General features: G+C 38.3%; 1 protein-coding gene across 1 annotated transcript in view; it reads left to right on the top strand.

The window, feature by feature from the left end:
- KNTC1 (kinetochore associated 1) overlaps positions 1 to 20362 on the top strand; it is a 54237-nt gene extending 33875 nt beyond the window's left edge. The window contains exons 37-63 of the mRNA XM_019507255.1: positions 235 to 291; positions 948 to 1111; positions 1553 to 1657; positions 2403 to 2531; positions 3186 to 3302; positions 3633 to 3742; positions 3900 to 4110; positions 5154 to 5243; positions 5599 to 5770; positions 6183 to 6241; positions 6356 to 6572; positions 7373 to 7446; positions 8396 to 8606; positions 8713 to 8822; positions 9482 to 9531; positions 11508 to 11586; positions 11901 to 12019; positions 12802 to 12937; positions 13872 to 13967; positions 14777 to 14833; positions 15524 to 15578; positions 15673 to 15736; positions 16482 to 16611; positions 17703 to 17792; positions 18849 to 18994; positions 19730 to 19820; positions 20098 to 20362. Of these exons, the coding sequence (XP_019362800.1) occupies positions 235 to 291; positions 948 to 1111; positions 1553 to 1657; positions 2403 to 2531; positions 3186 to 3302; positions 3633 to 3742; positions 3900 to 4110; positions 5154 to 5243; positions 5599 to 5770; positions 6183 to 6241; positions 6356 to 6572; positions 7373 to 7446; positions 8396 to 8606; positions 8713 to 8822; positions 9482 to 9531; positions 11508 to 11586; positions 11901 to 12019; positions 12802 to 12937; positions 13872 to 13967; positions 14777 to 14833; positions 15524 to 15578; positions 15673 to 15736; positions 16482 to 16611; positions 17703 to 17792; positions 18849 to 18994; positions 19730 to 19820; positions 20098 to 20121 (2963 nt within the window). The 3' untranslated portion in view covers positions 20122 to 20362. The remainder of the gene's footprint in view (positions 1 to 234; positions 292 to 947; positions 1112 to 1552; positions 1658 to 2402; positions 2532 to 3185; positions 3303 to 3632; positions 3743 to 3899; positions 4111 to 5153; positions 5244 to 5598; positions 5771 to 6182; positions 6242 to 6355; positions 6573 to 7372; positions 7447 to 8395; positions 8607 to 8712; positions 8823 to 9481; positions 9532 to 11507; positions 11587 to 11900; positions 12020 to 12801; positions 12938 to 13871; positions 13968 to 14776; positions 14834 to 15523; positions 15579 to 15672; positions 15737 to 16481; positions 16612 to 17702; positions 17793 to 18848; positions 18995 to 19729; positions 19821 to 20097) is intronic.
- The last annotated feature ends 344 nt before the right edge of the window (positions 20363 to 20706 follow it).

Below are 20706 nucleotides of genomic sequence, written 5' to 3'. Positions count from 1 at the left end.
TTGTTGTTGTTGTTTTTTTAAATGACAACAAGGTAAATGGACAAAAAATTACAGAAAAGATCCTAGCTCTCAAGGATTTAAATTGTGAGGTGTAAATCTTTGAGAACATATAACAAAGTTAGTATATAGCTATATTTCTAAATTGGTTTCAGGTATAATCCTTTAAGATATTTGCAAGGTTTCTAACTTTGCTGAGATGTTAGTGCACTTCTGACAAAATTGTTTTCTTTGCAGAGAACAAGATATATCCTCTGGACTGTACCAGCTTGGCAAACTGTCCATTTGTTAAAGGTAATGTAATGGCAAACTACCACTGCAAGACTAAAATAAACTAACACATTGCTAAATGTTTAATTTAAACCTGAAAAAGCAAGAACATATCTCATTAATCCCAAATCACTGGCTAAGACTTTCCACATATTGTCTAAAACTTACTATGAGAGGCAGCACTGAATTGGGACATCGGGCTGGAAGTCAGGAGACAAGTATCCTGGCCAATCTGTATTCAGTTCCTGGCTCTGTTCACCTGTGACGTTGGGCATGACACCTTTACTTTTTTGTGTCTTAGTTTCCTGATCTGTAAAGTGGGGATAATGATACCTAACTATAGTGCTTTGAGATCTTTGCATGAAGGCTGTTTTATAAAGGTACAACTTGTAACACCGCCCTAGGTTCTTCTGTAGAAGGGTATAGAGCCTGTCCAGAATGACTCTGCTGATCCCTGTCAGGGTGAGCCACTGGTAGCTGAACTAAATACAATTTTTGTAGTAAGGTGTAAATCTATGAAAAACAAGACTTATTAAGAATGCAAAAGCTGATCACATAACATCACCTTAATGGAGAAGGAGGGAAGTCACTTTCAGTATAAATTCCAAGCATCTAATTAGGTTTAACCAACATGCATGTTTCAGATATATGCTGACCATTCTTCTGATGAAACTTCACAGGACAGAACCTTCTCTTGCCAGCTCGAACACCCATCTGTGCCTTGCTTCAGAACCTTACAGAATGCAGTCAATACGAGTTAGCTTTGCGGCTAATAGTCTCTTCATTTGGATCCTGCCTGCAGCACTGTGTAACAAACAACATGAACATGTCCCTGAGTGAGAAGGTATGGAGAAAACCTAGACTGGGTTTTGCTGAATATAAACTGTGGAAATCTGCCCAACCTTTCCACTTTTAGGCTAGTTTCCTGAACAGATGGCTGAGCAGATAGGTGTTGTGACACACGTCCTCTCACTAGGAGTTAGCACCATCAGAGTGGTTCAGTGGCTTGTATGAAGGGAAGGAGTGGTCACCCTTCTGCTTTGTAGCAGAGGACTGTTTCACAGTGCAATATCACCATCATAAACTGGTACCTTATCCGGAAGAACACCAAGGATTGAATTAATGTTGATAAAAAAGACATACCCTTCCAGTGTTTTTCCACTCCCTCTCTAAGATGGTCAAAGTAATAAGAAAATTAGAATTCTTGTGAAATTTTATTTTATTTTATTTTTTTTTTCTTTTTTTTTTTCTTTTATTAACTGCCTGACTCTGTTTTTGGCATTAGTTACATGATGGGAAAATGCTGACTGATGCTAGAAGCTTTCTTATTGCCATGAAACAGAAATCCACTTCAGTGATTATGACTGCTGGCCTGGCCTTGCTATACAAGGTGAGCATACCCTATACAAAAAACCTTTTGCAAGGCCCTTGCTGTTTCCCACTTTTAGTTTCCTGCAGACCCATTTTATCCAGCTTGGGGAGTTGTGGGGTGGAGGTGTGGGCCTGGGTGGCATTTCTACAACAGGGGGCTTCACCCGTGTGGCAGGGAAAAGCAGCAAGGACAGCACTGTTGAGGGAAGCAGTGGCTGCAGCTGTGGTGGTGGTGGAGGTTGGGTTGGAAGCAGCCTACACACAGAACTAAGCCCTATTTAAAGAATCTTCTTGTTGCAAAACATTGCTAATCCCAACTCTAAATAAAGACAAACGTCTATTTATAGAGTATATGGTCCTGATTTCTTTCAGGCCCTATTGGATTAAAATAAGAGCCTTTTATGATCTGTGGGCATTTTCCATCACCATCTACTCATATCCTGAAATCTTTTTACCTCCATGAATTAAATAGAATTTTAAAGGCTCTCTGTGGATCCTGAACTATGCCAATATTCTTCTGAAAGATGAACTGTCTACACTATTAGATTGACTTTCCTTTACATTGTTACTCTGTGCTTTGATATATACTGCTAAACTATTTTTCTTCCTTTCTCATTTTCTAACTTAACTAAAATGCTCAATAGACTTCAGTATAACTGGACGCTTAACACATTAAATAATGAAAGTATCAATGTGTAATGCATAACTGGAAGTTTCTAAAGTATGCTTATTAATTATTAAAATACGCCTGTTCATTTCCATAGGTTTTCAACTGTCGTCTGATAGATCGCAATCTGGCGTTGGGGTACTGTACAATCTTGCCCAAGGAAGACATGTTTAAAAAGCTCTGGGATGTCATAAACAACACATGGCAAAATTACAATAAAATTCTGGTAACCTTCAGAGGCACTGTTCTTATCTTAACTTAGATATGCTACTAAAGTGCTGCTTCCAGATATTAACTGTCTACTGTAGTGGTGCATTAGATTTGTCCTTCCTACACTTTTTAAAACTATTCTGGTAAGATATGAAGTAAACTTGCACCTGTAATATTTTCTTCTTCAAAATTCTCTCTCTAGCAATTTAAAGAATGAAATGAGACTGCAGGAAAGAAGTGTGTGTGGAGGTGGGGAGAATTAAAAAATAATGAAGCAGTGGAGACAGGATGAAACTGTGACAGTTTTTTTTAACATAAATAATCTAGGTTCTCTTGAGACGCATCAGACTCTTTGAACTCTGCTTTAAAGACAGATAATATTGTTTTATAAATCCTGATTTCTGCATCACTTGATTAAGGCATGGTGGAATTATTTTTAAGATGGTTACTCTAAATTGATATCACTTAAATTATGGCTATTACCTAATTTGGGGACAGTAGTGATCTGAAAAATATCCCCTACAAGGAAAAGGGAGGCATTATCATTTTATAGCTTGAGAGTTTGAAACACAAGAGTTCATAGCTTGCAAAAGGTCATGCAGTGACCTAGATAATACAAGATCCCATTTTTAACTATAGTTTTCTTTTACACTTTTTCTTTTTTTTAAAGGCAGTAGCTCGGGTTGGAGCACAGCTTGCCAGTCACTATGGTGAAGCAGAAGAGAGAGAGAAATTCCAGGAATTAATTATTGATGCAGAATGGGGTATCCAGCTTGGTAAATTTGGTGTGAGTGTTCTTTTTAACATGTTTGTACATTAAAATTGTTCATTTAAAATGGCAGCTCAGTCTGAGAGATGACCGTTTTTGTTGCGAGTTGTGTGTGTGAATTCATTTTTTGGGTCATTTTTTTAATTTTCCTTAATCTCAGTTTCTTGGCAGTTAGTGGGTTTTTTATTTTGCTATTTTTCATGAACAAATGTTTCATTCTGGTGATACACTAAACGTAAATTTGCAGTAAGCATAGTATTTTATTGGAAAATAATGCATACATGAAAAGCCATTACTAACCCACCTATCCCTAATCTTGTTTTGGGATTTTTTTCTGTTTATCTGCAGATTTCTTTCCAGTTTGTATTTAGAGAGCCATCAATAAGGAAGAGAGAACTCCTAAGAATTCTAGTACAGAATCCAACTGTAGATACAAACCTTCTGCTGAAATATTGCAGGTAAAAACTGAAGCAAGTTAACCCAGTATTTTATTGCTACCACAATAATTGTGTTTGTCTGAGTCTGTTTTAGTTTAAAGATCTGTTTTCTCATGCAGTAAATAAACTGTCATTAACAAAAGTCTGTGGCAGTTTAAGTAATGTTTTATCTTTTCAGCACTTACATGTTGGACAGTGATACAGCACTGCAGCTTTGCATTGAAACACTCCTCCTCCAGAGTGCAAATATAAATCATGTGGAAGGTGACTCAGCAGGGAATACTGAGAAGCTACCCCCTTCGATATTATTGGCCAAAGCCCTAGGAATAATTCCTTTGCTGAAGAGCACACAGGACCTGGTTATTAGCCTTGGTGGAATATTGAACAAGGTAAAATAGTCACAACATGCACCTAACATCAAACACTGTTTTCTTTACTAACCTCCCATTCTGAGGTGTGCGCCAGTCATCTATAAAACTGCTAAAAAGGAAACCTGAAACCAAACTTCCTTACAACCTTTGCTATAGACTATAAATCTTAGAAATAAAGAACTGTGGTTAGAGTAGCTCTTTTGCTGTTACTACTGTAGCTTGTTAGTTTTTGTTTTATTTAGTTTTCTTGGCTCTTCTAGTATTTTTTTTAATAGGTTGGTCACATCTTTTCTGTTTTCTTATTATAGGGTACACTGTTTGTAGCAAAGAAACAGTGAATTCTAGGGATGCACTAAAGTTTGAATTCTTAAAAGGACCAATTTAAAAAATAGGCAGGCAGGGTTCTTTGGGTAGATGTGATTTACCTTTTATTAAACCAACTGAGTAGTTGGAAAAAAGTTCTTAGCAAGCTTTTGGGCACAGTCACCCTTTGTCAGGCATAGGGAGTCTCTGCTGGACTGTGGAGCAGACTCTCCAAGGAGCCACGGGAGCAGTAGTGGTGGCAGGAGCTGCCCCCTCCCTGGCCAAGCTGTGGCTCAGTCCTGCACCCTCCACGCCCTGTCCTGCCTTGCCTTGCCAGACAGCGCTTGCCCCAGCCCCACTCCTCCCTCACCACGGGGCCTTGATCTGTGCCCTGCCATGCCCCTTCTCTTCCCCACCTCCCCTTCCACTATGCTAGACTTACTAGCTACATGCAGCTCGTCAAGCTGCCAGGCTGGTATCAGAAATTTGGATCCATATCAGCCAATATGCCTTCTTAAAAATTGGCTATCACTACCAGCCCCAAAAATCTGTATCAGTTCACCCCTAGTCAATTTTTTTAGAAGGGAAGTAAATGCCAACAGTAAAGAGAGAGATGCTTTTGAAGTATACATTAGAGCTTCAATATTATAGCTACATAGTTGGAATTAAAATAGTAAAATTTATACTGAATTACTGTTTTTAAAGTCAAATTACAAAGTACATAAGTCATTTATCTCTCGTTTTGTGTTTTGGAACAGCTTGATCCATATGACTATGAAACTATTGAAAATGTCCTAAGAGTGATACAAAGTGCTGATGAAAAAAGTATAAGTATCCAAGTGAATCAGGTACAACAATAGATAATTTAAAAGAAATCCATTGTCACTTTATTTACAGCTTCTCTCAACTATTGCTTTTTTATATAATTGAACTCATCCCACTAAATTCTTACATTGCTCAATTATTATAACTTTCATCTCTGTCATTCTGGAAATTTGTATATGAGAGTGAAACAGATTCAGTCAAATAGGGAACTGTAGCTTTTTCTCAAGAGAGGAAAATATCTGGAAGCTATTTTGTAATCATGGCAAAATAATATATATACCTGCCCCTTCTAGGTAGTTATTGGGGGCTGTTATTTTACTTGAAGAATATATTATATGTGTAATACATGTGGGTTTTTTTTTCTTCTTCCTGTTCTAGGCTTTAAGCCTTTTGAAACACCTGGAATCTTACAAAAGAATCTCCCCTCCAGTGGACCTAGAACACCAATACGTTTTAGAGAACGCGATTGCCCTATCTCCAGCTGCTCAAACCAGGCTGCCTTTCCATCTGATATTCTTTAGAACCACACAGTGTTTCTGGAGTATTATATGTATGTACTCTATGTAGCTAGCTAGCTACATAGCTTTTCCTTAACTCTTCCTGAACTCTCAGTTCAACAGTAATGTAGTCTTTAATATGTTTATTCTCCCAAAGCCTCCATTTTATATAATAGGGACTTGAGACAAAGATGCATGAACAGGGTTCTTTAACTTCCTAGGAGCTGAGAATAGTTTACATCATCTGAGGTTCTGCCTCCAAAGGACTTGTTTAAGGGAAGTCTATCAGAGCAGGGAATTATCCCAGATACCCCAAGTCTCAGAGCAACACATTGATAAGTAGATCATTTTTTTTTCTGTCACCACTAGAGTCCCATGTCTAACAGTAAAAAGTCCCTCATTCAACAAGAGAAAACTGCACTTATGCCGTGACTTGCACTAGAATATTGTCTGTTTTTCTTGCAGCTGCAGAGTTAAGTGAGGAGTCCTTCCCAACACTTCTTTTGATTTCCAAATTGATGAAGGTAAGGCTCAATCATTAGGAAATTTTATTTGCAAAATACTTTGTTCCTGGAGGGGAGCATGTCTCTGTCTGTGTCTCTCTCATTTTAAATTATAACTTGCTCTTTATCTTTTAGGTTTCTCTGGATACATTATACATGTCTGCAGCCAGGCATGTCTTTGAGAAAAAACTGAAGCCAAAAGTATTTGAAATGAGACAATGTGGATGTTCTTCGGTGATTAACAAGGAAACTACTAAAACTGTGCAGACCATTCATTCCTACTTGTTATCCATAATTAATCCAGAATGGGCTGTAGCTATTGCTCACAAGATAGCCCAAGAACTTCCAACAGGTATGAAGATCATTGTTTTGTTAAAGAGGAAGAAGAGAAAAAGACAGACAATATCTGTGTAATACGTGGAGAAAAATATGTAGAAGCTTATATGTAGGCTGCCTTAGCTTTTTGTCTCAAACTTAGTTTGAGGCATTACAGTAAAGTTAGGAGGAAAGTAGCTGCTGAATGCAAGTAAAAGCAATGAGCTGTACGTTTCTGTTAAGAAACACTTTTTATGTTGCCATGCCATCACTTTGCAGGGTGCTTCAGTTATACTTTTTTTTTAAACAACATCGTTTAAACCCTCTCGAGTCCACAATTTAAACAAGACTAGATAAAGAAAAGGGGTAGGAGAAAGAAGGACAAAGAACAGAAATAAGTGTGAATCTTCATAGAGTTGAATGTATTGTAAACGCTGGTGAGGGAGTGGAAATCAGCAAGGGAAATCAAAGTGAAAAAATGCCCTTGAAAATATTTCTACTCATCCATTTGAGTTGGTTTATGATAGTTTTGGGGCTTAAATAGCAAGTGTGAGATTTAAAAACTAAAATCTGGTACTAATTATTTAACAGTAATTTCAGATCAGATCTTGAATACAAATATTCTACCAGACATACAGCATTGAACTAGTGAGTCTCTCATCCATATTTGTTTAAGTTACCATGCTAAGGAAAAATACTTTGAAACTTGATTAGGAAAACTATTATAATTTTCTGGATCATAATTAAATGCCTTTGAAACCCAGGTGACACTGTATGTACTTTAGGAAAGATTGATAAAAATGTGTATCTGTAATTCTCTTCCTTCCTTTTTCTCAGGGCCTGACCAGATTCAAGCATTGAAAGTTTGTCTGTCTTTAGCTGAGAAATGGATAAATAATACTACAGCCAAGGTAATGGCGCAAGATCTACAAGACCAATGTCTGAATAGAGAAACTGGGTGTTTGTCTTTTGTAACTTAAATTGTAACGGACAGTTTGCCTCATAGCAAATTATGAAAGGCATTTTCCACTAATTAAAAAAAAACAAAACCCTTCAATCAAAGGAACAATACCCGCTTGTATAAAACAAACCTCTGATTAAAGGAAGTGACTACAGAAATAGCACCTACAGAAGGCTCCTGTCATCTCTTTAATCTGTTACTTTCCCAACAAAAAATAGACCTGCATGTATAAATATTTCTTGGTTGATTTTTTTTTTTCTTCTTTTCTTTTCCCTCTAGGGGGCAAGGGGAGGGTAGAAGTTTATTATAAAATGTCTCTTCTCTTTTTAGCTGTAAGTGTGTAATCTCACACTTTGCTCTGGGAGAAATGAGTTGTATTCCATTCCTGTATATAAATCTAACTGAATTATTAACTTGGTACCAATGCAGTCTTTAGGTGGTGACGTGCTACCCAGAAAAAAATGTAGCTTGACTCTTAGATCCCAGGCTAAGTTTGCAGGGGGGGGGGGGGTTTGGAGACATCTCTGTTAGTACCATTCTGTAGTTGAAGACTCATACTTACTAGGCATATAGTTAACCCCCAGTTTTTTCAGTATTACCCATCAGATTTCGTAGCTTTATTTGCTAGTGTATAATTAAACTATTTCCTGACTCTTCCACAATTCTTATCAATGCTCATTGTTCCTACTAATGTATAAGAGCTACAATCTTTCTGCTTGGCACAAAAAGGTCTATCAGAACAGGTGTATAAACACCACAGAACAATAGGCCATATACACTAGATAAATATTCATCTGCAAGATCAAACTAACCATGTGGTTGTTAAAAGCTGACACGTATTTTATAAAGTCTCTGAATGAAAAGGAATTCATCTCTGTTTGTTTAAAATCTTGCTAAAGGATGAGTCGCATCAAAAAGCTGAAGTGCTGCTGAAGAAGTTACGCATGCAATATCAGAGGTCAGCTACAGAAAATGTGCTAATAACCCACAAGCTGAACACTACAGAACATTTGAAGCTTGTTGGGAAGCCAGCAAACCTTATTGTTTTATTGTACGAGCATAGCAGCATAGATCAAAGAATTCAAAATCCAACTGGTAAAGATTATCCAGGTTAGTATGCTTTACCTAGAGCTCTGAGGGTCAAAAGGGAATGTAGTTTTATGAACAAATTCCTTACTGAAGAATCTTTAAATATATTTGTATTGTCTATGTTTAGATATTCACGTAGCTGCTAAGGAAGTAGCTGAAATTAACAACATAGATATGAACAAAATCTGGGATATACTGCTTGAAAAATGGCTGTGTCCAAATATGCTGCCAACTGACGTAAGTATGGATTTTTTGAGAGAGAGTATATTTTACAAAAACATGGCAATTTACACCTGAAACTAATTTTTTTCTCAGCTGCTTACAAGCAAAGTAGTAATCGTTTTTTTTCTAATAACTTTAGTTTGCAGGGAGGGTGGTGGGGCAGGCCTTTCCAAGGTACTGTATTTGGTAAGAATAACTTGAATTGTTTTCCTTTCTGCCTTCATAGAGATAAGAATTCTTGTCCCCTGGGTTTGGCTGAGTTTTCCTTAACTTGGAACTAAACTAGAATAGGGAATGATGAAGATAGCTTTACCCACCCTTGATCCTGGGGACAGGTGGCTGTTTTCAGCTCCCATTGCAACTAAGAGTGAGTTCTGCTTGATTACCCAGTACTCAACATCTTCTGAACCTAAACAAATGAGTAGAACCTTAGCTTCAAAACACAAGCCAGCAGGGTGAGGAGTAATTTGACCTTGATCAAGGGATGGTGCAAGAGAAAACAGAACTGGGATTATGACAAAATCAGAATTCCTCTTTAGGGCTTTCTCCTGAGGTGACCCAACTGTGTAGCCGTTTAGGTAAGATTTGAGCAAGGGCTCAATCAATTTCTTGAACCTCATGGTTCAAATACTTCTATGATGGTTTTCATTCACTGCCTTTTTTTTTTTTTAAAGAGAACCCGGGAACTCTTCGAGGATGTACAGGCAAATGAAGATCTCAAGAGGTACATATGCTTGATGTCACCTTGCATAGCCCATTTTCCCAAACTGCCCATCATGTTTTGAATACATCCGGCTCCCCAAAAACAAATACAGTATCGCAGGTACCTGGGGCTCAGTGCCACATTCTACAGTGGGGCAAAATTCTGTTGACAGGAATGGGATCATGGTTTAAGCAAGGAATGTAGTAGTGAATCCACCATGCGAATGTTTTGAACGTGATTCAGATAACCTGCCAAACACTTGAGGCGATGTAGTAGATTAATTGATATGAATGTGCAGAAATATGGCTGTATGTTGGATGTGGCTGAGCCTATGGGACTTTGATGTGCCCTACTTCGTTGCAAGGGCAGCAGTTCTGAAGCATGCTGAAAAACAATTTATAGAAACCAAGAGTGTGTCACATCTTCAATCTAAAAGTTAAAAGGCATCAGGGAAAAGTTCTCCTTATATACTTGTTCTATCTGTATTTCCTGTGGGCAGAGTTAGAATCTTTAAATACTTTATCTCTTGTACAGTACCTTTCTTAGGGTACCACATGAGAGTTCACGTGGAAGGAAGGTCTTGCAAGATCAGGCCCATGGTTTTGTCACTGCACATATTTTAGGTTTTTTTTATGCCTAGCTCATATTAATAAAGGATATTTCAGCATGTGACCTAAACTGGGTATACTGTATTTGGGTAGAAAATCTAGACAATAGTGGGTGCATCTAAACCAGCAATTAATGCAGTGTGATAAACTCGGGTGCAGTTCACACCAGACTTAATGGCTCCCAGGCACAGTGTCTACACATGCACCCAAGATCACAGTAGTTTGAGCCAGAGCAGAGCAGCCCTAGGCTGGCAGCAGGCTTCAGGTGGGGATCAGCCCTGGGCTCTAGGTCAAAGCATCAGACTATGCTGGGGCATGAGAAGACACACAGCTCTGCTCTTTAGGCATAGGCACCAGGCAGGGGTCTGGTTGCCTGCTGGCTGGGCTGATCTGGCACAAGTTACGCCCGGGTCAGCGTTTACACATGTGTTTAAACACAGTTATTTTCACCACCGTAACTTAGTTCTGCCCCCATAAGTACTATTTTATGGTGGCGAAAATTAGTTTGCTGATGCTTAATAGCATTGCCCATGTAGACTCTGACACTTTACACTGCAGCAAATTAGTGTACTGCGCAGTTAAGCGCACGTGTAGATACACCCACTGTGTATCTAATAGGGCTGTGCGAAGCTTCGGTCGCTGATTCGATTCAGCAGAGATTCGTCCCAATTCGGCAGCCGAATCTCCAAATCTAATCAGGAGACCCTTTAATCTCTCCGAATCGAATTGGAACCCTGCAAATTGATTGGAAAAAATTTGATGATTCGGACATAGACACAGCTTTTAAATGTATTTTCTACATACCTCAAGGTACCAGGCAGCTCATGAACACTGAGATGGTGAGGCAGATGGAGCTTCCCACAGGAGCGTGGGGGAGTCCCCAGCGTGCTTGGCAGCAGACCAGAAGCACTTCCGGTCCACCGCAGAGCATGTGGAGGACCCTCCCCTGCCCCCCCAGCTTGGTGACTGGTGCCTCCTCAGTCTGGGGAGCACCAGGGATCCCCCCGCAGCTGATCACTGAGCTGATCACTGGGGGCCTGGCAGGGTCCCCTACACACTTGGCAGTGGACCGGAAGTAGTTCCGGTCCACTTCTGGATCCACTGCCAAGCATGTGGGAGGCCCCGCCATGCTCCTGTGGGACACTCCATCTGTCCCACCATCACAGCATTCACAAGCCGCATGGCACCTCATGGTCTGTAGAAAAAACATTTAAAGCTGTGTCTATGTCCGAATTGTTGATTCTCTGAATCAGTATCAAATCTTCAGATCAAATCAACGAATTGAATCACTGTCCCCCAATTCAGGCCGAAACTGAATCCTAATCAAATATGGCCCGTTTCGCACATGCCTAGCATTCAGTTTTTTTTTTTTTAAATGTTTTTTTGCAGAGTTATACATCTCCTTCAGCCACGCCCAATGGATTACAGCTCGAGATTGCTTTTTGCCATCACAACGTCTGCCACATCTGTGAGTTTGTTTTGTAAACATGCTTTTCATAGCTGCTTAATATTTTTGCTTTCTTTTTTTACTTCTCATAAAACTCTTTAAATGAATTTGTATTCAACTTAAGGTTCTGTAACTTGCTTTGAGTATATTATAGGCACGTGCTAGTTCTGCACTTTCTGATCTTCTGTTTTGGGTTGAAATCCTGCCACCATTAAGGTCTATGTCCAAGTAGAACCCAAGAATGTTAGAATGATAACTCAGGCTATGAATGACCTGGCTTCCTTACTGTCCAGCAAATAATCATAACTTTTCCCAAACCATCTTTTCTCTTTCAGCCTATCGGAGTTAATCAGTTGACATTTGCCCACAGAAGTAGAGCTCTTAAATGTCTGATCTACTTGGCAGACACTAATACTGTTGAATCACTCTTCAAGAAACCCATTGAGAAAGTAAAGTAAGCTGAGGTTTTTTCCTGCAGTGTGGCCTCTTATATAAAGCTCTGAGGAACAATTTGTTTTGTTTTCTTTTGGGGTTTTTTTAGAGGGAAAGTACTACTTCAAGTTTTTGTTATCTTACTTTTTTCATAATTGTAAAAGCACACTTGGGTGCTCTGGGTTACGATCCCACATTGGACTGCACCATGATAACATCCATTAAGGACTATGTGGGGTGTGAAAAAGATTTGTAATTTCTTTCTTTGTATAAACTGGTATTTAGTACTGTAGAATGTAAAGTATTTTTGTTCATGGCCCTTTTGGGGATCTTCCCTTAAGTACAAACCTTCCTTTGTGTAAAAGGTACCATTATTAGGCATTTTTGGAAGGATATATGCCTCTGCAGAGAGATGTTGTATAACTTATTTCTTTGAAAGTCTCTCTTCTATAGCTAATTCCACTAAATTTACTGAAAATTTGGACTGGATATTTATCTGGAAACAATATAGATAATATCTGCATTGCATTATACTTTGCATCTCCCTACATGTGTTTTCTGTAAATGTATCCTCTGTGTACATGAAATGTCAGCATAAGAGTTGCAGTAAGAATTTAATCACTAGTTGTACTGGAAAATTGCTAGGTCCAGTAGTCTTTCTTTCACAAGGCTGACATTTGTACTATCACCTTACTTTTTAAACAACTGCACATTAAAATTCATCCTAAAATTGATTATAACCTTTGAAAACTTCATGGGTTTTAATATATTGTTATAAACATCACACCTCTTCTTATTTTCCAGGTATTTTCTAAAATGCTTCATTTACTTGGCAGAGTTTGAAATCTTGAACATTCCCTACACTTATGAATCTTTCCATAAAAGTCCTAAAGAAGGAATGATTAAAGGACTTTGGAAGAATCACAGCCATGAACCCACGGTATGATTAGGAAATACCAGAAAATCTGTTGAATTGTTTGTTCTGTGGATGTGTATGCACATGTTAACAGACTGCATGCTTTGTGCTGGTTTTATCTTTTAGATTTTTAAATTGGCCCTAAATATACATAATTTACAGCGTAAAACCAGTTTTTGAAGGGTAAATATCAATGGATGGCAAGAATCTTTTCAAGGGATCTGTTTTGCCACCATGCTTAAAAAAATACATCTTGGCAAAGGTTTGGGCTGCTGTTGTGTTGAGACAACAACTGCCTCTTGTAATGACCATTGCCTTGTACTCCCCAAATGTTGCCCCTTGTTTTATATTTCAACATATGCCTTTTGGTGCCAGGGAACTGGGTACAGCTCCCAGTCCATCACTAGGGCTCCTGGGCACAAATGTAAAATTAATCAAATAATAACGGATGCACATCTTCGGGCACCTGTCACTTACTGGACTCTTATGGCAGCGGTGCGACCTTAGCTGTAGCCTGTGAAACTGCATTTTGAAATTTGTTTAGTATCACTGAACATAAACAAACAGTTGAGTTGGTTAATAACCAAGGACATAGCACGGAGGCAAGTTTTCTGAGGGAAAATTAATGCATGACCAGAAAATAGTGTCCTATCAAGAGAGCTTCGACATCTGCTTTTGGCTAGTAAATGGAAACTGGTCTGTTCCTTATCAGTATAATAGCACACCATTCAAAATGTGGAGATAAGACAATTGGGGTCTACTTGTCATAAAGTTGGAAGAGACACCGTATACAGCGAGTTTTCCCTGCTTAAATCCTTCCATCTAAAGTGGCTCTGGGTACATGTGATAGTCATGGTTTTACATAGACTTTTGTCTCCTGCAAAGCCATTACAAATCTTGTAGATAATAAAACTAGATAATAAACATTTGATAAATTCAACATCTTTATCTTTTTAAGGCTGTGAGACTGGTGACTGAACTTAGCTTGGAATACAAAGTGTATGACCCCCAACTTTGGAGTTGCTTCCTGCAGAAACTGCTTGGTTTCAAGATGGTAAGAAACCTTTTATGCAATGCTTTAATTGCACTGTTCTGTAAAAAGATGAAAACAGGAGAGTGGAATGAGAAAAATCTGTTTTTGTTGTATTACCAGAACAGCCTCTGATTCCTGAAAATCAGAGATTACTCTGGGCTGTTGCCCTAGCTGTGGCTTAACACTATTATACGAGTATTTGTAGTTTGTGGGCACTCACAATTTATAAAGCTTCAAGGATTTTTGTACTTAAGAGTATTTATATTAATTGTTCTAGTTCATTAATTTGTCTAAGCACTTCAGAGTTAATTGCTACAGCCTAAGTCCTATAATAAAATGAGCAAAAAGATCTCAGAGTGGCATTTTTGCACCCCCAGATATAGATATGTTATTCCTAGTAAAAAAAAAAAAAAAAAGTACTTGAGTTGTCTGGATATATTTATAGTAACACTTAGTTTTGCAATACAAAGTGTTAGTTCCTTTAAAATTTAGCAACTAGGACTATGTCCACGTTGTATTGCAGCATTTTAAACATTCTGAGCTACTTTGGTTACCAGTAGCCAAGAGGATACAACCATTAGGGCTTCAACAGAACGCGATCAAGTCCGTGAGGGACCCTGAGGACTGAGGCAGATGAAGTACCTCCTGCCACTGGTGGTGATGGTGGTGTTACCTGAGCTAGCTTGGGTAGCCTGTCCCTGCTGCAGTCACACCTCCTTACTGCAAATTCTTGACTTTGCTCCAAAAGCATGCAGATACTTTAATCCTGTAGTTTCTTGTGCAATTCTAAAAATGCTAAAACACTTTGTAACAGAATTTTTTGTTTTCAGATTCACTATCTAAGGAAAGTTTTGATAGCAATTACTGGGATTCATTCATTATGGCAGGTCTGTGAATCTTTTATGAATACATTCTCAGCCCCAACTTCATTTAGAAGGGACCTGGTGGTGATTACCTCCCTTTTATAAGCTGCTTTATCATCTGCAGGTGGAAAATACTATGCATAAGAATGCCTTCAAATTTATTATCATGTGTGTTTTAACAGGACTGTGTGGAAAGTAGTTTTTAAATCAGTTACTTTCCATTGCAATTATTTTTTTTAAATCATTGAAACCATATACTCTGCAGTTTTAAAACTGTGTTATTGCTTGTTTTAAAAATTCTGAAAATAAGTGTTTACTAATTTGGTGGTAAACAATTGTGTTTAAGTTGACACATAGCAACACCTCAGGCAAAAGTGAAGGAGTGTATTATAGGGAACAATCCTGCACTGCCAAGAGGACTAATAGGCTAGATCATTAGGATTTACAAACCTATTAACTTGTTAGTGCTGTGGTCTCTGGCTACATACAAAGTTTTAAAATAAAATGTATAGTGTCTACCAGCCCACTGTGGCTACAAGAAATAGTGTCTAAAATCCTATAGCTCTAGTTCTGAATTCTGGAGTGTAACAAATTACTTTTAGCTGAAGAATAGCTATTAAAAAGTTTTTGAGCTGGACAATTTTCAGACTTCAAGTCAACTTTGTGAAGTGCAGGCAGTGGCTATTACTTGAAAAATGCATTTACTTTTAACAGATTCCTAACTTCAGCCGAGCTTGGCGAACTGTAATTCTGGCCCCATTCCTTGCAGGTATGTTTATTAGCATCTCTGCGTGTCAGATGTATATAACAGCACTGCCAAGCTGTTCTAGTTTGTCATTCTTTTTATTTATCTTATTTCTCAGCTTCATGTCCACCAAGTCCTAAGCAGGTGGAGGCATGCTGCGAATGCTTTGTTACTCTTCTGAAGTAAGTAAATGTTGCATCCTGTATTTGTGTAGGAAGATGCTTAAGATCCTCAATGTACTTCTATGCTCTGAGTGCTGTTCCACTGTGCTCAGGCCCTGTGGAATAGTAGGAGGCAGCCACATTGCAATGCAGATGAGTCAGATTGGAGGAGAGGAGAGGAACTGGCAAGTAAAGAGGAGTGGCAACAAGAGCTGCCACAATTTGGGAGGGTTGGGGAAGATTTTAGAATGGCAGACCGATTGTATAAGTTGTAAAGTACAGTCCTGTATAGAACCTAAGAATGAACAAAGTACTCGGGCTGCATTCCTGTTGTCAAGCTTACCATTGGCAAAGTAGAATTTAGCAACAAATCTGCAGAGGATAACAAATCTAGTGCTGTTATCATATACTCTGCCATTTCATGTGGTAAGGGTCTATGCTGTGCATACCAAGTTCTGAACTTTCTTGGTGACTTGATTTGTTGTTTTTTCCACTTCTCTCTGCTGTGTCCTTCCCTTCCTCTGGCTGTGAAACAATAAATACACTTCCACCATTTTATCACTTGCCAATTTCAAAATGCCTTTCAGTGTAGCTCATGAACAATGAGTACAAATCCAGGCAACTGTCCAAATACTCGCTTTAAGATCTTTTCCCAAAATTTAAAGGGAAGGAGACACATGCATGAATTATCAAAATCACTGAAGGAAACAAAATTCTTTTTATAGTTAAAGTTCTCTCTCCTCCCCTCAATATGTTTCTGCTGAAGGTGTCCTGTCCTAGCTGATTTAGATGTGATTGGAATTGCAAAGCAATATGCACAGTTGGACCTTCCAGCTTTTGCTCTAGGATGCCTGTTGCTGATTCCTCAGTCTGAAAAAAGAGAACAACAGATTCAGGTAAGCAGGAGATACATGCTGCTAAACCTGCCCTGTCAAGGAAGTGCACAGACAGTGACATAGGACCTCTTGCCTAGGGGAACTGCATCTTCCCTTGCTTCTTTATCAATACTGATAATTGCACTTGCCAAAGAACCAAGTTAAGTGGACTCAAGTGTTTTCTTAAGGCAAAAAGCACGCAAAATGTGAGAGAGACTGGTAGAATGATCGATAATGTGAACAAAAAGGAACACAGACCATCCCTACAAGAGGAAACCCTGGTCTGAAACAAGATGCAAGGGCCCTAGTGGCAGACAACTGAACACAAATTCCCAGTTGTGCTGCAAAAAGTTATATATGCAAGGATCGTGTTAAATGAGGGAGCTGAGTAGGAATAAGGTTGATCTCCACTCAGTGTGTGGTGTTTCCAGTTGATATCAGAAAAGCAATTCTCTATACAGAGACATAGCAGCACGTCACATTCTAACCAAAACTCTTTGCCTTAAAGCTTTGTTCCAGCTGCTAATTTGCATCTTCCCCATTCTCTTCCCCTTCTCTCAGCATTTGCGTCTGATTTAAGGAAGAAGTGTTGAAAGCTTTTAGGTTCTGCATGCTGCCTGTGCACCTACTATGACAGCTTTTGCAGCAATATACTAAGAGACATCCATAGCTACATACAGCACACTCCTACTAGGTTCTGCATCAATCTACAAGCCAACAGAAGTTCAGATTTTGTCTACATTTTTTACAAGTTACAACACTTTCTAGATTTGCAAATAAATTACCAAGTGTATGTGGTTATGCATTACTTTTGAATTTTCCATTTAGAGACATTAACTCAGTTATGATTTCCCGAAATGGAATCAAAACAGTCAGCTGACAGTAAGAGTTAACAAGTATTTTACCACTTTACAGCAGAACACACTGGCAGCATTAGTGACAAATCTATAGCTCGTTTGAGCCAATATTCTTTACAGAAAGCTCTGAGAATTTCTAACTTGTACTTTGAAACTTCAGGCATGACTTGCTTCTTACTGAGCCAAATGTTTGTTCTTGGGGAAATTCTTTAGACTGTAAAATTCTACACTTAATGCTAAATCAATTCTTGAAAGGGTTTCCTGTCCTCGTCTAACCCAGAAGCTATTCTACAGCAAGTAGACGAATGCATGAACACAGGTGAAGTAGCAGGATTTGCATCACAGGTAAAGAAACTAACTTTAGGTATGGTAGCAGGTAGGCCATTATGTTTTGCTCAGTCTCCCTGTACTGAACCCAGTAATTTGTTTGACTAATGCATATCTTTCAGAAAGGATCCAATGTTTTTATTTCTCTCTCAGGACAATGAGAAATGGAAGAAAAAAGCTATCCCTTCCGTTAGCACCCTGCTGTAGTGGCAATCCTCCTCATTTAATTTGCATCTTCTGATTTTTTTCTCCCCTGTATTAAAGGACTATCTAGCAGAGACGTAAGAACAACAGGTTGGAAGTTGGGGCCATAGTATTTTCTCCCATGAATGCGTTTAGTACAATCAACTCACCAAATATCCTGAGTTCTGAATCTCAATGCCAGCCATTTTCTCCAGCTCCAGAAACTTTTTTTTTTTATGGCTGTATCCTCCACCCTCTCCCCCTGCAATATCCTTTTGGGGAAAAATAAGAGCACCAGGATTGTATGCAGTCTTATCAGTGGCACATCTGAGAAGGCACATCCCCTTAACTGCTATTCCCACTTCTCCAAGAATCAAACTAGCCCTTTTGGCCATGTTTTATCCCAGGCAGCACTAGAAGGTATACTGCACACTACCAAAATGTGTGAGAGACGATTTTAAGGACGTAGGTTTTTGCAGTCTCTGCAGTTGACGTGACCACATTGGTCACAGTGGTGTTTACTAGCACGTGTCAAATTTACATTGTAGGATTCTTTCTAGAATACTTTAAGTAGCAAGACCTCATTGTTCTCAATTAACTTGTTTGATCAAAAAGGCTAGCAGAACTTTGTCATCTCACTCTGAACCTGACTCATTGTGGGTATATTTCTTACGTTTTTCAGGCAGGGAGATATATTAAGATTAACAATCGAGTCTCACAACAATGCTGTTAAATAGCAAACTTTTCACAGTGCTTTGAAAATATAAAACCTGCTTCCTTTGAGATTAAAGTGAGAAAAGGTTTATAGTATTTAACACTTGAAGAACTCACTAAAGTAAAATGTTAAGAACTTGAATGCAATTTTCTAAAATAAATTCTGCTACTTTGCAGATTAGATGTTTGATTCTGGACAACATTATAAACGAGAAACAATATGAAAAGTTTTCAAAATCTAAACACTTCCCATTATTAAAGCTACAAGTCATGAACAATAACAGAGTGAAAGAACTGGTGGAGTACCTCATCAGTAAGAACTGGTAAGTTCTTCTGATTCCCATGCATTTCCAATCTTGATGTTTGCTGTAAGTTTTTGTTATATACACAGAGCCCTAGGGACTTATCAGTGCACAGCATCCAAGAGCTTTAAAAGCATAGACAAGTAAACTCACTATTTTTTTTTTAAACAAAAAAAACAAACAAAACCTCATTATTCTACATTTGGTGCCAAGAGTATTGTGACAGTAATAAGTAATATCCATTATCTGTATTTAAGTCCAGGAATCAGTTTTTTGTTCTTGTAGTTAATCTGACAAAAATATGTTCTTCTATGATTAAAACAAGAGAGCACTTTGCCACTGAAAACCCCACTAGGCAGTTGTCAATTTGTGCATTTGAAATAAAAAGTAACCTACTTCCTTTTCTCTATAAACAATTGTGTACTTGCCACAAGGGTTTCTTGTGATCCTGAATGATAGGGGACTACAACCAAGTGTGAAAACTGTTAAAATATAATTGGTAGTGGCTTTAGCAGTAGTGCTTTGTTACTTCCATTAAGATACAGTTCTGTCAAGTACATGGAAACTTCCCTCCCTCTTCTGCAAAGGAATATAGGTAAATAGGTGCATAGGGAAGTGACTGATCGTACCAAGCAAGGAATCAATTTTGTATGTATGCCTGCTCTTATACATGACTACACATTGTTTAACATGCTTACAGTATAGGTATTGCATGAGTTGAGCGAGATAAATAAGTTTTACTTCTGCCCTTTGCAGCAGAGACGATGCTGCAACCCTGATAACAGAATATCAAGAGAGATGTGGAAATTCTATACCAGCAGACATGTTGCCTTGTGATATTCTGAAGGTAAATCATTCTTGGCCAAAGAAAAAAAGCAAACACTGACTCCAAGACACTTGCTCAGACTACCATTAGGAGCAAAGCCTTATTGGACCCATTAGAGACCCTATATTTGCTATTAACACTAGTACATTTACAGGTTTCAAGTATTCAGATCTGTGCAGTTTGTCTTTTTTACATGACTCTTGCGCTTTTTTATTAGTATACTAACTTTCAAAAACATTTATCTTGTTTTAAAAGTAATGTCTCCAAAATGTTCAACTTCCACATTCTTCTTCTCCAGATGTTTTTGAGTATACCACAGTAGACCTTCACACTCCCTTACTAGAAACAGCCATCCAAGGAACAAAAACTTGATGTATATCTCTTCTCTCCCAGCGCCATGATGATATCTCAAAGTGGAAATGGAATCAAAGTCTTCATGCTATTACTTGCCTTTTTTTTTTTAATTGGTAGTGGCTAATACTTACTAAGCACACAATTTAAATGTACTGTTCCATGTGGAATTCTAGGCTTCACTTACAGCACAACTCTTGCTCCCTACTATAGTCCAACATTAAGATTAAAACAACTTCAAATTTAGCTGGCGCTAACTTGAAGTCAATGTTGGAGCTAAATACAAATGTCAAGGTTTATCCTTGAAAGTCTTCCTTGGATAAATTACTTTTTATATAACTATGTAAAGGTCTTAAACATGACTGTAAATATTAGTGTATCTTATGTAAAATATATTTTGTAAACTAATCTTAAATTTGGATTCCTCCATGGGCATAAATAAAATTGATTTAAGTAAAAAGTTTGGACTGTAAGGTGGGTAGAAAACTGGCTGGATCGTCAGGCTCAAAGGGTACTAATCAATGGTTCAATGTCTAGTTGGCAGCGCACCCTCAGC

Source organism: Gavialis gangeticus, unplaced genomic scaffold (assembly GCF_001723915.1).
Source record: "Gavialis gangeticus isolate Ggan-Ray unplaced genomic scaffold, GavGan_comp1, whole genome shotgun sequence".
In the NCBI taxonomy this organism is placed as follows: domain Eukaryota; kingdom Metazoa; phylum Chordata; order Crocodylia; family Gavialidae; genus Gavialis; species Gavialis gangeticus.
The sequence above is the reverse complement of the archived record's forward strand: the minus strand, read 5'-3'. Positions and strand labels throughout refer to the sequence as shown.